This window comes from Calidris pugnax, unplaced genomic scaffold, assembly GCF_001431845.1.
Source record: "Calidris pugnax isolate Ruff unplaced genomic scaffold, ASM143184v1 scaffold25, whole genome shotgun sequence".
Lineage (NCBI taxonomy): Eukaryota > Metazoa > Chordata > Aves > Charadriiformes > Scolopacidae > Calidris > Calidris pugnax.
In genome coordinates this window covers 1,246,447-1,262,992 of record NW_015090805.1, presented here as the reverse complement: position 1 = coordinate 1,262,992, position 16,546 = coordinate 1,246,447, and the positions used below count along the sequence as shown (strand labels likewise).

Genomic DNA, 16,546 nt, shown 5'->3' with positions numbered 1-16,546 from the left:
ACACCGCAGGAACGGTTTTTGTAAGCAGCAAGTGACCCATACAATAGCAGGTAGACCTCCAACTGCTGATGCTGGTGTTCTGGGTTTGGAAGCATTGCAGCAGCATCATGAAACAGGTTCTGAAAATATATATATGCCTGTCTTAAATACTACTAAGCCTTAAAAAAAAAAAAAAAAAGGTAAGAAATACTTCTAAGTGTTATAGTACTACTATTGAAATACATTGAATGATCAGGAGGTATGGAGAATGCTATTCCCAACAATATGGTAGGCAAAATTTGCCCAAATATCAATAAGGTTGCTGGTTTTGCAAAAGTGCAAATTCATTAGAAATAGAGCTGAAACATTTCAGTTTGTTGGAAACTACTCAGAGCTATGTGTAGTCTTTCTTTGGTGCTGCTATTTTTGTTTCTGTGTAGAGTCCAGTCTTGCAATTTCTTCTCAAAAAAAATTCTGATTGACAGCTCCTGGAGTTTTTTTCTTTGTAGGACATAGGATCAGGCCTGAGGTAATGTCTTAAGGAGCTCTTGAAAGTAACTTTCCCAGGAGACTCCCTAACTTTTATGATTATTTCTATTTTTCCAGGTTGAAGTTTGGTCTTGTGCTCTATGAGACTCGTCACCCCAAATTTCCGCACAAGAGACATACCCAAGATTTCCCTTTCAGCAGTTCAAATGCAGTGAAATAGAAGAATGCTAAACCAAAGATGTATTTTGTGTGTCTCTTAGCTGTGTGCTCATGAGGAAGCCCCACAGGGAATTCATAAGACTTGAGTTAACTCAGAGGGGGTAATTCAGTTAGGATTGCCTCTGGCAGAGAAGGAAGCTCAGAAAAAAATCAATAATTGGAATAACCCATTCTGATGCTGTTCTGGTTTTCTTGAGCACAGCAGGATACGTGTTTCATAAATGTAAATCTGGGAAATTCTAGGTACTTAAAACCCAACTCATATGCTCTGTCTTTGGTATACGCACACGATGTTTGCACTGGTGAAGGGTGGGTTCAGTGTTTAGAAGAAGGCATGGTAAAACTGAATTATGGCTATCATAGGAGTTAGTTATGGAATTTTAATTTGCCCTAAAAGGCTAAAAAGTAATTACCAACATAGTTCAGATGTTACTAGCTGGGACAGGAAGGTACCCAGTCTGAGGAGCTTTTGCTGCTCTTTCATAGCTCTTTGGCAGCAGAATATAAATGTGTGCCCCAGTTCAAATGAATTTCATGTTAAGAGACTCCATAATAGTAAACAGATGCCCATGTTGGGACCAAATGCTTCTGATGAAACAAACTCAATGAGTTCATGTCCATCTATAGGGATATGTTTTCCTGATTCCAATTAAATGTATTTTCATATGATTCAGAATGGGAGCTGTAGAAATGTTGTTTTGTTCCATGCTACATAAAAAAAAAAAGAAACGAAAACAAATCCTCCATTTTCTGGAATACTTGTGAACCTGTACTATAATGTCTATTCTTAAATCGAAAGTGCTAAGTTTTCAACCTTGGTACTACTGGCTCATGAAGTGACTGGAGATCTACTCTGGCTGAGAAAAACTTCTGATTGAAAACTTTTTAAAATGTGATGTTTTGGCATTTTATAAGCCATAATATCTCCTCAAAAGCACTGCAGAATGAAATTGTTGTTTTGCAGCTACTTCTTCATATGTCCATGTACCGAAGAATTAATTTCTTTCCTCCCACACTTTGCTTTCTTCCTAACATTCATTACCTTGGTGTTTCCAGTAAGGATTCCATTAGTCCTGCATCTGTATAAAGACTGGGTGAAAAAACAGTTTCCTCTTCATTTTCTCTAACCTGTTGGGGTTTTTTTGTAAATTAATTTTCTCTTATCCTTAGGTTTGATTTTTTGCTTTACAGTTTCTAACTATCTCTCATTTTGAATTAGAAGTCCTCAAAGTTACTAGCCAGCATTTTTCAAGGTTATAGCTCATTATGTTATTTCTGGACCAAGTTTTGAGTCTTTCAGAGTCCCTTTGTGCCCTTTTACTGTCTCCTCTGGTGCTTGCAAACACCTGCAGGTTTGAATAATGTGGTCCCTGTTCCTTCTTTCATGTTATTAATAAAGAGGCTAAATCAAATCAAGCTTGACACTTCTTCAAGTAAGTGGTCTTTGGATACTTCTCATCAATAAGACACAGTGGTGGTGGTGTTAACCAGTTATACATATTAAATCTTGATGCAGTGTTTCTTTTGAAGCCTGTGTAAATATTTTTTTAGTGATGGGTTGGTGTGGCATTGCATCAAATATCTGTTAAAAGTTAGCACTTCTACCAATTGACATTCATGCTGATGCATTGCCCACTTAAATACATAATTTAATATAAATTTTGAAAAATCGGCTGTGGCACACAATATGGCCTTTATTGTTTATCTATTTTATGGAGTCCAGAATGCATTGTGAAAAAATGAGTAACTACATAATGCTGATGAGCATTTCTTTGTGAATCTTTAAAGCTGTTATGCTGCCATCCATATAGTCAGCCAGGGAAATCCCATGTAAATAAATTAGTTCTACAAATTACCTGTCTTCTTCCACTCTTAGTTCAGCTAACCTTTCTGAGTGTCTAGTAGTGAAGATAGATATATATATATATCTCTATAAAATCTAACTGTTAAATAGATAATGATGTAATTAGGACATTCTTATTGGCCACACTATCATTCTCTGGAATTTATGGCCAGAGGTGTTGGATTGGAAGAATGAGTCATTATTAGTAAATGTAACATTTTCTGTAGAGCTTCTGCAGAGTTAGCTGAAAGTGTTGGTTTTTTTTTTTCCAAGGAAGATATCTAAGCTCTGATTTTAGTGTATAATAAAGCTCATCACAGCTGGTTTTGTCTGATTTTGAAAGAAAAAAATCCAACCTACTAAATACAATTGACAGTTCAGTCTTTGCATGAGCATTTAGAAGAAAAAAATGTATGTTTCATGTCTCAGGAACAAATAGCCAGTTTTTCAGCTCACTTGAGCAATGCTGTTCCATCTCAGTTTTTTAGTCTGGTCTAAATCACTCTACTGCAGCGTATTAAATTTGTGCTTTATTCCAGTGAACACTTAACCGTATGGTGCAGCTTCCTGCACGTAGAAGCCATGATTATGTATTTTGTTTTTATGATGTTTTTGTTTGCTTTTCATCTTGTAGGGTAAGTCTTACCCCTTTAAAGGTCCATTCCCTCCTATGTGGAATCCATTGGCCTACCTGGATTACAACAACCTATGGAGGACCATGGATGAAATGGGAAAAGAGGTATGGCATGAGGAATTACAGTTGAATGTCTCAGCTCAGCTTTGTTTCCATGAGGGGTGGAGTGAAGACAGGACTAGGATGCAGATGTGCCAAGCTGCTCTAGCTTGAAGAAACTTGGTGCTGGCAAGAGCAGCATAGTGCTGTGCATTTTGGTACGCACTGATGGTCAGAGCACATGTTATAAGTGGCATCCCAAAGGCCATGCTGCTGAGGCTGTTTGCAGTCATACCTTTGTTTTTCTGTGTTTATGACCTTTAGGATTTATGCATGTGATTTTTAGCACTTTGTCTGACGATTGGGTAAGTAATATTTTAGGAGACTTGTAGACCACAAACAGCCTTCTCCACCCTCAAATTCAGCTCAACCATTTTAGTTTGTTACCAGTAGTGTATGTTTTCCATTGATTGAGCTGCAAGACTTTGAGAAGAGGTTGCTGTTGCTTGTATAGATGAATGGGAGAGATGTAGAATAACTCAAAGACATTCCTCAGCATTGTACTTTGCATTTCTAGGCAGAGCTCTTAACTCTAAAATTATTCTCTGTTCTTAAATCTAAAAAACCAATCTTTTAAAACAAACAGACAAAAAACTTAAAAGCATTCTCTCTTAAATTCACTGTATTACCTGCCAGGAATTTACAGGCTGAATTACCATGTAAAGATGAGATTGTGTTTGTTGTCTCTTTCGTATGCCACTCATTCATTTGCTGATGAATGCTCTTCTACCCCTCCTTAGATTCCCAGTGAAGCCCCATGGAAGGCTCCGCATGCAGAAGAATGGGACAAAATGACTATGCAAGATTTTATAGATAAAATATGCTGGACAAAGTAAGAAACTTCTTAGTACAAAATATAATAGCTTATATTTATATACCTTAGAGCTCTAAATAGGCGTTACTGCTTTGCAGACAGATAAAATTACCACTAGAATACAGCCTTTTAAAGAAAAATGGTGAGAAAATCTTGTAATAATGGACCAACACAGCTATCAGCACACACAGTACATTCTGTTATATATCCATAACTTTTTAGACTAAAATAAAGATAAAAGGAAAATGTATTTGGGAAGGGTCACTTCTGAAGGCATAGGTAGTACCTCCATCTGTTATATGCACTTGCCCTGTCTTTACTGTGTTTAAGTTTTAAGAGAAAAATGCTTTGGCTACAGCAGGTTTTTGAATCAAACTTTTGATGAAACAACACACATTTATTCAGCTGATTTTACCCAAGTGCTATAAAAATAACATTTGTCTTGAAATAGCACTAAATCACTTTAACACCCATCATTCTATTGTTTAACTGCTGCACTATATACCACCCAGGGAAACTGAAAATGTTTTCTGTTTTTATGTATACATCAAAGCAATTTTTCTTTACTTGCCATTCAGCAACAGTTTGATTGATTTTCTTCGCGCTGAAGCCAAAAAAAAAAATAAATTAATTCTGCCTTGCTGTAAAGCAGATTGATTTCTACAGCAACCTCTTCAGAATTGCTAAGCACCCAACACGTGGCTGCAGTGAGCCTGCACGAGCACGGTGAAGAAACCTGCTAACACCCACTCAAGCTGACACTGCTGTTGAACAGGGGCATTTTTACGGTTTCAACCAGCCTCTGGAGAGCAACTTGATCATTGTTAATGGACAGTAGGCTCTTATCCAAAAACTTTCAATCTTCTGTCTGTTTTGTTTTAACGAGAGTGACAATTGCTCAAAAGCATATCCAAAGCCTTTCTCGTTTGTATCACCGTTTATATTTAGCAAAACCAAGTAGAAATGTATAGTGGCTGTTCTGCTGGCCATTTGACCCTCTGATTTGGTAAAGAACTATACAAGTAAGCAAAATGCCATGCACCGGTAGTCATTCAATATCCGATAGCTCAGGTGACTGCAGTCATATTTTTTCAAACTCTGATGGAATAAGACTTGACATTTTACCTGAATATTGGCATAACTGCCAGCCTCCCTTAATTCCAAGATGCTTTTCAGATTTTATATGTGCATCTCTGATTGATTTGCCTAGTTTGTTCAAGATTTAGGTAGCATGCTGTAGAAACTTCCCACCCTGGAAGGTAATGATCCGGAAGGGTAATCTTCTACTATTTCATCTCCTCTAACAGACTGTACAGAGTCGCTTTTGGCTAGAGTTGCATGCTGGAAATACCCCGAGTGCTCTTGATTGAAATCATACTGCCCTTTCTAGGTAAAACACTAGGAGAAACTGGGGAGCTGAAATGCTGAAAAGCAATGGGAGTAGGCAGCAGAAACTAGGAGAATTTAACCACCGTATAATAGCTTCTGCTTATTAAATATTAATAAAGACATATACTAATTCTCCCATTAGACAAAATATGTTTCCGAGTTGATCATACTTTACCGTATAGATTATACAGACAAAAATGGATAAATGCTTTCTTTATTATTTTTGGAGATTATACAGACAAAAATGGATAAATGCTTTATTATTTTTGGCTGTCAAGAATGAAACCAGAATGCACCCATATTTCAGAAAATGCATCAGCTTTTTGCCTCAGTGGGACTCTGCGTATTAGAAAGAGCAGAAGATGCCTTTCTTCTATGTAGATCTACAACTGTTAGTAGTAGTATGTTTGAGTTATGCTTTTTACTTTTTTTTTTTTCTTATTTTGAGAGTTTAAAGACTGAAAAAAGAAAGAAACAACTAAAAGTGGATTCTGTACCGGCTTTGGAAGTTATCGTCTTATTTTGAGAGTTTAAAGACTGAAAAAAAGAAAGAAACAACTAAAAGAGGATTCTGTACTGGCTTTGGAAGTTATCAATTGCCTGATGCCTGGCATATGAAATACCTATCGAATCTCAGTCCCTGTCAATCACAATGCAGTTAAGCTAAACATTTCCTGATCCTGTGCACATCTCTGACATCCTCCTCAGAGTGAGGGCAGAGGAAGTATTTACTTCTATCAGTAGGAATATTTCCCTGAGCCTTAATTCTGTCTTAGTGCACCCCATAAATCTTGCATAGGTTTATACAGTAATTTTCAGTAGAGGTGTTGTGAAAGCACCAACTGGAGGACATAAAGCATTGATCCTTTTTCAGACACTGGCCTCTTTTCCACTTCTGTGTTCATCACCCCTGTCTACCAGATCACTGTTTAAAATACTGAGTTGAGCAACCAAAAGTATCCTTTCCCTTTTCTTGCTAGACTTTTACATGAATGTGTGTATGTTCTCTCTTCATTTATGGCTTCCTACTTACATTTCTTTCCTTGTTGTGTTCCAGCTGCAGCACCCTGCCTGAGCACAGCAGAAGAGCAGACAGTGAGGGGATTCTGGCTAGTCCAGAGATCTGAAATAATTAGCTTAGACAAGATCCTTAATTTTTGTTATGACAACTGTTGAATAGTCTGTGCTGTGTGCTTGAGGGACAGGCATCAGTAGGTGCAAACAGAGCTGCAGATCTTGCATGTAACCCAGGAACTGTGGGAGAACATGGTGGTTTTGGAGTCCAGGGAAGACAGGAGGGCTTGCTTCCCTTATTCCTGAGACTAGGATGACAAGCTGACCTTGCATTAGTAGCATCAAGTGACATAACCTTTCGTGGGCTCTTGTGTCTCCTGAAGCCTTGATTGGGCTAGAATCCAGAGGTGTTTGATTAACATGTTTTTGCAGGGTTACTTGAAAAATGTCACATAAAAGGAATTGGTAGTTTCTTACTTCAACTGAAATTAGGGAATCCTTTATCTGCAGTGAAGAAGACGTTGCCCCTCCTAAAGAACAATCTTGTCACCCTTCTTCCGTTCTTAAATTAACTCAACTTCTTGTCTTTGATACAGAGCTGCCAAGAGTTTTGCAACTCTGTTTGTGAATGTTGACGTCACTTCTGAACCCCACGAGGTCTCTGCCCTTTGGTTTTTGTGGTACGTGAAGCAGTGTGGAGGGACAACAAGGATATTCTCAACAAGTAACGGAGGGCAGGTACAGTCAGCCATCACCTTCTGTGGCTTATAACAGGCCCTGTTTTAACTTCATTCTTTTGCTTGTTTATTTTAGGTCAGAGAGCCGACAGCGATGTCCTTATTTTGAACGGAGGGCAGGTACAGTCAGCCATCACCTTCTGTGGCTTATAACGGGCCCTGTTTTAACTTCATTCTTTTGCTTGTTTATTTTAGGTCAGAGAGCCGACAGAGACGTCCTTGATTTTAAGCCAATATCACATTGATAACTATTTCTATTCCTTTACAAGTTAACCTGTGTCTTGTAAAACTAGTGTTGAAGGCTGTTCCTGTGCTGAAGCCATTGGCCCAGGAATCTGTAGATTTGTGTCTGTTCCTGGCTCTGGTTAGAATATGTACTTTGCTTATTTGTGCCAAAAAAAGAAGTTCCACTTATGCTTATTTCTGTCGTGAGGCTGCAGCAAACCTTACCACTTCAGAAGCACTTAATGGAGATGGCAACGCTACCTGCACGAGTGTGTGGGGTGCTCCAAATTAATACTGAAAACGTTGCCCAGAGCTGGATTCCTAAAGGCACAAGCTTCCAAGGACTAAAACTATTAAGGTTTTAACATCAGTCTGAAGAAAATGAACACCCCTGCTTAAACATGCTATTGTTCTGAAATACTTGAAATCTGGTACATTAGTGCTGCTTCTGCATTTCAAGAAAGTAAAGACTCCATTAATGGTCTTCTACTTGAGAAGTGCAACTTTTACTGATGGTATTAGACATAATTATATTTTTAGAAATGCAAATTATTTAATGATAAATAAATAACAAAAATATAAATCTATTAAACCATAAATGCTTAAATGCATAAATATGCATAGGTAAGCAATAATTATAGATAATTAAACTGTCAATGTGTTGAATAAAATAGTTGAATTCTGTATTGTGTTAGAGGTGATTTGAGTTTAAGTTAGGTTAGATTATATGCTGCAGAAGACGTTTTTGGTGTGAGCTACATCACTTCTTATACCTTGTTATTTATTATGAGTATCAGGGTTCCTGCTTCTAATATACAGAGATAAGAATGAACTCAAAGAAAGGTTTAAAAACTACTGATAACTTCTAGTTTTGGCTGGTGGTCAAATATGGGAAGTATTTGAGGAGTTCACTGAAAGAGTAAGTAACATGAATATGTTTCTGGGTGAGACTGCCAAACTTCCCAAAAATGTTTTGATAGCAACAGAAGAATGGGATTTGTTTTGAATGCAAAGTGAAATGTTTGCCGTGATACTTCACATGCACAGCTCTGCTGAGTCCTATTTGCTGAGTTGTTGTTTCTGTGTTTCAGGAGAGGAAGTTTGTTGGGGGTTCTGGCCAGATCAGTGAGAAGATAATGGAGCGCCTGGGAGGCCGGGTGAAGCTGAGGAAACCGGTCGTCCGCATCGACCAGTCGAGTGAACGTGTCATAGTGGAAACCTTAGATCATGAATTATATGAGGTAGTATAACCTCTAACATGTAAGCAATGATTTGTGCCGGGATGGCTGGAAAACCTTTACTTTTTCCTTTTTGACTTCTCCAAAATCCTATACAAAAACGTAGCAGAGATTGAAGTGACTATGACAGAAAGTCACTCTTTCTGATTGTCCCGAAGTGATAGCAATTATAGAGCTTAAAAGTGATGCCTGAAAAGCAAAGTGTATATTCAAACTCTTCCTTTGCTAGCAGCTCTTCTTTGTGTTTAATTACCTTCCAAGTTAAAGGATAATTGTAAGGTGAACACACAAATGTAACTGAGTAATAAACTGTGAAAAGCATTGCAGGCTTTGCTTCCAAGTTGTAACAGAGGAGTCCAGTTGGAAGAGAGACCAATGGACTCTTGTAACACAGCACTTCTTTTTAAGCGCTGGAGAAAGAGCAGCTGCCCATCATTCAAACAGATGGCTGTTTATATAATGCTTGTTTGTTGTTTAACAAGCAGGATTTTGCAAGGGTTCAGTTTTGCAATTCTTACGCTAAATGCCAAAATTGCTTCAGAAGATACACCCTGCAGCCTCCCCAGATGTCTGCCAAGATCATTAGAGCAGTGCACTTAGGATGAAGTAGTGGAGAATGTATTTGGTTTATCTATAATTTCTTTTCCAGGGCAAATATGTGATCTGTGCCATTCCCCCAGCTCTTGGTCTGAAGATTCATTTCAACCCACCGTTGCCCCCAATGAGGAACCAGCTCATCAACCGAATCCCCATGGGCTCAGTCATCAAGTGCATTGTGTACTATAAGGAAACTTTCTGGAGGAAGAAGGGTATTACATTCTAATTGAAAAGAATAGTACTGACAGAGGGAGGGAAGAGGGTACATGGTAACGGTGTGTTTAGAGGATGCTGGATCCTAGAAGGAGACTCATACACTTCTATGCCATTTTTACTTTCCCCTGTTTGAGATACTTGAGAGATCCATTGGGATGAAAGGGTGGAAAGGGGGAAAAAAAAGGAGGTAGGCAAGAAAGGAGAACTCATGCATGTTGTTTATTGCCTTGGTTGTTCCTTGTTGTCCTTTCCTTCTCCTTCAGTTTCACCTCAGTATGAGATGAGTCTCTCCCACTTGTACAGTAATGTAAAGGAACAAGTGGTATCTGATGGAAGGAGGTTTTATCCCATCAATTAGCAGCCTGCAAAAATTCTGCCTTCTGTATGCACTGGGTGGGATTAATTGATGGTGTCCTCACATAGACATCCCTAGCTGGGCTAGTCATCCTGAACTCCCTTTACATGCTGAATACTTCATCATGATTCCTCAGCTCTCTTTTAGAAATTACTGAATCTAAGACAAACTGAAATGTAATAGCACCTGTTTCTCATCATTGGTTATAATGAGTCCACCTCTGTGTTCGTGTACAAATGTCATCCACCATCTTTGTGAATGATTTTAAGAGTTCTGGATCCTGGCATCTTCTGGCTATTAGGTTTGGGATGGATTGGCAAGAGGTGACTCCCATTTCCTGATAGAATCCATAGTTTACGTAGTGTGCTTTGCTAACACCTTTGTCTTCTAAGAACAACTGCTTTTTTTTCAAACCAATCTTTTAAGAACAATTGTATTTTCAAAACAATGTAGGAATATCTCCTATGTCTGACATAAATGTCATATATGGAAGAAACTGGGGCAGAGGCACTTGAACATCTTCAGTATCTGAGAGAAATCTGTTTCTGTGCAATTAATAATTACCTTTCTGACCAGGTTGCAGAATAATTAATTATTAATTAATTATTAATTAATAGTGTTGAATTCATAATAGAAAAATACCTTTATTGACTTCCTGTTTTAAATATGCTTGAAAAGTATTGTTAATTGCCAGCACATCTCAGATATAAACTTCTCTTCTAGAGAGGAACTTAGCACTTCTGACTCAAGGCAACACTATGCTGCCTTGCAGATCATGATGGGAGCTGTGTGCTAATCTTTGTCACTTAATGGGGGTCACTTTACTAGGGGTTTTTTTTTGTTGTTCTCCTTTCCTTTGTTTTCATGTCTCCCTGTATTAGAATCATAGAATCAGAGCATGATAGATATTGGGAGGGACCTCCGAATGTCATCTAGTCCCATGCCTTGCTCAAAGCAGGGTGAATTTAGATCAGGTTGTTTAGGACTTCTTCCAGTCAAGTTCTGAGTATTTCACATCTTCTTGGAAGCTCATTCCTACATTTGGATAGATGGATCCTAATTTCTTTTCCACCTTGTGCTTAACAGGGTATTGCGGTACCATGATCATTGAAGATGAAGATGCTGCAATTGGTTTAACACTTGATGATACTAAGCCTGATGGCAGCTTTCCTGCCATAATAGGGTAAGAGACAAAGAAAGTGTCTAGTTAATGCCTTTTTGTTTTGACTTGGCAACAAACCTGTTACTCATGAAGGGAAATACTTAAAAACAGTTCAAGGGTTGAGTTTCTAGGTGTGTCGTAAATATGTTCTATGTTTTTTTAATTTCAAAAAAAGTCTCTATGATTTAACTGCTAATTTTTAAAAAAAGAAATTCTGTATTTCTTTTTTTTTCTCACTGTCATCTTTTGCCTTTTTGTGTGGCAAAATGCAAAATTGGAGAAGAGGAAAGGAAGGAGAAGGAAAAAAGGGGGTGATTGCAGAAATGTAAAGATATCTCCAAATATACTGCCTCCCCCAAACCTTCCAATTCTTTAAGTGAAACTTTGTTTTCTAGAATTATGTTTTGTTTTGTTCTATTTCTGTTAAGCAGCCAGCAGTCAGAGAGTATGATCAGTATTAGAAAGTTTAATAAACAATGATTTCCAGTTCGATCCCAAGCTTTACTTCTTGTTGCTAGGTGCCTGCATTTACTGCTGTATAAAGTTAAGGTCATTGGGAAACAGCTAATACAAATATTTTAACCTGAATCTCAGAGTGGTTCCTTCCACAGTGAATCCTGCAAGTGGCAGGCAGAGCATATAACACTATGCAGAGAGGTGAAATGGGTATTTTGGATAGAGACTCAAAAGCTATTACTATGAATCACACCATCCCATCATAAAGCATTGGCATTCTGAATAATGCAGGAAATGTAATAACATAATGGAAGTAAATTGTTTGTGGTCTTTCTACAGTTTCATTCTTGCTCGGAAGTGTAGAAGACTGACAGGCCTCACAAAAGAAGAAAGGTAAGTACAAACATTGGAGACCTGTGTGGAATCTGAGTCAATGTTTGTTTTTTTTTTTATGAATGACCACAGAAGGAAAACAATGCCCTCAATTTGAAGGAAGTTGTCTATAACTTTGTGACACCCTATAGAGTTCCTACGAACTGGCAGCACATGTGGTAGCTAGTCCCTGCCCTTTGGAAACTCTCTGGGCCTGGTTCTTATTTTCCAGCAGGGCTGACTCTAACAAAAGAATTAATTTGAGATGCTGAATATGAACATAGTGTAGATATTCTCCTGCCCTCACTGGAAAGGGTCCGGGGCCAGCCTCGTCCCCCTGTACTGCTACACCTCTGGCTTCCTGCAAGTGTACTGAGCTCTTGAAAGCTTGTCAGAAGGGACAGGTTTGGCTACTATCCTTGATTTTTTTCTAATCACCCTGGAGGGTCCTTTCAGTGTCTGTAACTTAGTGCAACCTTGAGGCTGCTGTGGCTGCTGTGAACAATGCCTCAGCATCGTGAAGGGGTCAAAAAGCTGCCTCCAGCTCCCCACCCTCAGTTATGGGGAAAAAAATCCCTTCAGGCACAGGTTATGGTCTTTCTTACTGTCTTCTTGAAACAAATCTCTGCATATAGTAGTTCTTTTTCGTTTATAACTATAATAGAATTTAGAAAGTAATTTTTTTTTTCCATTACACTGATTCATAGTATCTGATCAAGTTAAAGATACAAGTAGAGAGTGTGGATATGAGGAGAGCCTTATTTTGACATGGAGAAAATAACATTTGTTTTTCAAGCATGCCACAAGGAATACTGTGTCCAAGTAAACATTTTTACAGTAATAGCTAGTCTGACTAGAGAAGATGTAGTCATCTCAGATTAGCTTTTGGGTCTAAATGGGGCTGTTAATGTGCCAGTCTTTCCAAATGACAGCCTGGTACCACAGAACTCTTTTAATTTTGGCAGGAATGGACAAGGCAGCCTTTTCCCCAGCACTCAGGTCTTTGAGATAGACCCCCCCACCAGGTGATTAATAATAAAAGTAGCGTCGTTCCCCAGCACTCAGGTCTTTGAGATAGACCCCCCCCACCAGGTGATTGATAATAAAAGTAGCAATAGTATTTTGAAATCCAGTGTGCCCAGCATTTTAAGCCATCATAAATACACCAAATGGTGTTTTATGCTGTGTGTCGGTACACTGGATACAGCTGAGCATTTGCAGTATTTGAGAACAGCTTCTCTTTTTGTAATACACCAAATGGTGTTTTATGCTGTGTGTTGGTACACTAGATACAGCTGAGCATTTGCAGTATTTAGAAATGAAGGGCTGTCCTGGCTGTTTGCAAGGCACCATGAAGGCAAGGTTGCTTTCCCCTGGGAGTTAAAAGCATTAGCAGAATTATCTGGTTCTGCTGCTGCCTATGGCCAAGATTTAAACAAAAGGATTTTGAACTCTTAGGAGAAACAAGGTTGCTTTCCCCTGGGAGTTAAAAGCATGAGCAGAATTATCTGATTCTGCTGCTGCCTATGGTCAAGATTTAAACAGAAGGATTTTGAACTCTTGTCTTAGGAGAAATAAACCTCAGACTAGGAAGGACTTTGCTTTGGTAAAGAATGGTTGTGAAATATGCTTGGGTTGGTACCTGATAGATGTACCCTAGTGCAGGGGTACCTCTCTGGCTTCTGTGGTCCTGGCCACAGCTGGCCAAAGCAGGAACCTGCTGGGATACACTGCAGCTCCCCTCCTGCACATAAGCACAAATCTCTCGCAGTGGAAATTGGGGTCCTGTAACTTCTCGCAGTGTACAGTCAGGGTGCAACCAGTTTGTGATGTTTGGATAGGGCTATGGTGTCCATGGTGTCTGTCTCTTCTGAGGACAGGCTTCTTGTGGCACCCTACAGAGGATGCATCTTGCTGAGGTGCTGTGCTCGCCTATCAACACAAGCTGGGCTCTCCATTTGTCATATTGATGACAGGGTGAGGTTTTTTGGTAATCCTTGGATATGAAGAGTAGGATGTAGAGTCTGTGGCAGCTGTCCTAAGGCATGGCTGGGAACAGCAGTTGTGGGAGGAGTTAGAAACCATTTTACAGCCTAAACCAAGCTGTGGAGAGTAAAACTCACTGCTGCCTTCCAGCTGGTCTTCCCAGGCCAGGTGCCAATGAGTAATTACAGTGGTTAGATTGTACCCTCCCTTTCACTGCTGTGCAACGAAGGTGATGGCATCACACACTGCCGTGGAATAAGAGACCAGGGAGAAGAGCTGTGTGTCTGCACATGCACTTCTTCCACACCAGGCTCAGTGTAATTCTCAACAGGACACTACCTGTGTAGCTCCAGGCATAACATTCCTGTTATTTACTGCTGGTGGCAATTTCACAGCTGAGTCCAAAGCCAAGGAATAAGGATTTTATTTACTGCACATTCCACATGCTCCATGATAGCATTAACCATAAATCCATAAATAAGTATTTATTTAAAGTGTTCTAGGACAAAAAGTGCAGATGTTGCAGAGAAATGTCCTCAGTGATGGATTACTGTTGGTACAATTCAGTCCTTTGGAAACTGCTTTTCTATGTGGTTTTTTTTTTTTTTTTCTGTCAAATAATACCTTATTATTGGTGAATGATTCTTTCCAAGGTCAAAATTTCCTAAGTATCTGAAGATACTCTTGACCTGAAGCTTAATAGTTTGTTTTGCATGGCTATCTTAAACTAATTTTATCTGTGTTTGCAATGTAGTTAGCAAACAGCAGTGAACTTGCACCTTCTTGGAGCCCTGCAGTTGGCTGTACATAAGAATCCCTGCCAGCCCCTGGTATGCCATTTCCAGGCTCTCTGGAGGGTCTGCAAGTCACGTGTGGAAAAAAAGGAAAGGCACAGGCAGATCTAGAGGTGTCCTTCTCATCTCAGTCTTGGTGCTGGGAGGAGCAGGAGCAGAAGCAGATGGGTCCCAAGGTGATAACTCACTTTCCTGTGGAGCCCCGTGGTGTTACAGACCTGCCCCCAAAGCAGGAGCTGGTGGGAATTTGTGAGAAGTGGTGGGCAGACTCCAGCAGAGGCTTTGCTGCATCATGCTGTTAAAATGGCTTTATTCTGTTCAGAGACTGGGTGGATGCTGGTGGTCTACAGGGCACGGTGGTTACCTTGCTTAAGGAGAGACACAGAGAGAGATGGAGGAAGTGATCCCTTTCGTTACGGCTGTTGTGGGATTCATGTCACCCCCTGACTTCAGAGGGATGTTCATATAATGATCCTGCAGCTTTTGGAGACCTCCTCGCCAGCCACTGTGTCACCATGCATTTCTGCTTCTGGAGCAGGCTGACTCTTGTCCTTTGCCTGGGAGCAGAAGGAAGGGGTTGCTTCCTTCCCCTCTGCTGCTGTGGGCTTGACACCTGCCAGCAGCAAAATCACCCCAGGGCCACCACTCTTCCTGACCTGCAGCAGCCCTCACTTTTCCTTCTCCAAGCCCCAGCTGGCACAAGAGGACACCTTCTTCAAGGTCTTCCTGTTCGTTTTTTTCTCTCCTCATCCCCTTTCTATAGCATTCTTTGAGTTCAGCTGCTCCTGGGTATGGCTGGACTCCTGTAGAGCTGGGTTGCTTCATACAACAGTATAGATACAGTTTCCTCACAGGCTTATGTAGCTGCAAGAGTAGCCCATACAGTCACAGAGCTGGGACTGCTGTGTTTCTGTGCCCAGCATGGATGTGGAGGACAAGATTTGCTTCCAGAAGTAAATGTCTTTCCTGCCTTGTGTTTGTGTGTTTGTTTTTCATAATTGTTGACTGTTATTTCATCTTGATCTTCTTGTGTTTGGGAATTGGTGCAGTGCGGCGAGCAGTAAAGAATGAGACCCAAAAGCTTGTAGGAACAAACTAAATTGCACTTGGGGTTTGCTACAGAATGAAGCATATTCATGGATTTATAGAGTCATAAACTAAAACAGGAGGAGATTTTATAGATAGAGAAATAAAGTACTGATTCCCTGAGAGCCTCAGGCTATCAATACCTGCATCTTTGTGGGAACAAACCATAAGTTAGACTATATGCCAAGACAAAAAAGTGCAATACCTTACTACTTTCTCTTCCTGACAGCCTAGAGAACTTTTGGATAATGTATGGATTTGGGCTGCTAGAGGTATCCTAAGGGAACAGCTTGCATAACTGCTGGTAAAACCGGCACTTATGCAGCACAGGAGTTTGAGTGAGTTATTTCTAGTGATGCAGAGGCTGAACAGCTAGGGTAAATCCCAAAAAGCTGTGACTTCAAGTTCAAGCAGATATTAATGCCTTTTCTCTTGAAGCTAGGACATATTAGAGGTGGTTTGCTTTCTCTTGCCTTACACAGAAGCCTTCTGTTGCTTTTCTCTTGCAGGAAGACGAGGCTGTGTGAGCTCTATGCAAAGGTTCTGGGATCAGAGGAAGCTTTACACGTAAGCACACAATCTAAACCGTGGTGTCTCTTGTCAGACTTGTTGAGGGAGTCAACATGTCTGGGGACAGGCAGAATGAAACTGGCGTGCAGCAGGGCTCCGGCACAGCGCTGCATAGCATTGTGGAAAAGGTACCTGCTACCAGAGCACTTGCTGCCCTCTGTAGAGGAGCGGAGAGAAGGTTATGACAAGTCTTGGGTTGCATCTGACAACGAGGATAAGAATGACTTTATGATGCAGTTAAAAGGTAGATACGTTCTTGTCCAGCTTCGTGG

The 16,546-nt window shown here is 40.0% G+C and overlaps 1 protein-coding gene across 1 annotated transcript in view; it reads left to right on the top strand.

Annotated features, from left to right (window-relative positions):
• Positions 1 to 16,546, top strand: part of LOC106885750 (amine oxidase [flavin-containing] B-like) — a 57,970-nt gene that overhangs the window by 32,559 nt on the left and 8,865 nt on the right. Inside the window, exons 4-11 of the mRNA XM_014938198.1 lie at positions 3,165 to 3,269; positions 4,004 to 4,095; positions 7,077 to 7,218; positions 8,534 to 8,683; positions 9,330 to 9,489; positions 10,935 to 11,031; positions 11,806 to 11,859; positions 16,214 to 16,271. Of these exons, the coding sequence (XP_014793684.1) occupies positions 3,165 to 3,269; positions 4,004 to 4,095; positions 7,077 to 7,218; positions 8,534 to 8,683; positions 9,330 to 9,489; positions 10,935 to 11,031; positions 11,806 to 11,859; positions 16,214 to 16,271 (858 nt within the window). The remainder of the gene's footprint in view (positions 1 to 3,164; positions 3,270 to 4,003; positions 4,096 to 7,076; positions 7,219 to 8,533; positions 8,684 to 9,329; positions 9,490 to 10,934; positions 11,032 to 11,805; positions 11,860 to 16,213; positions 16,272 to 16,546) is intronic.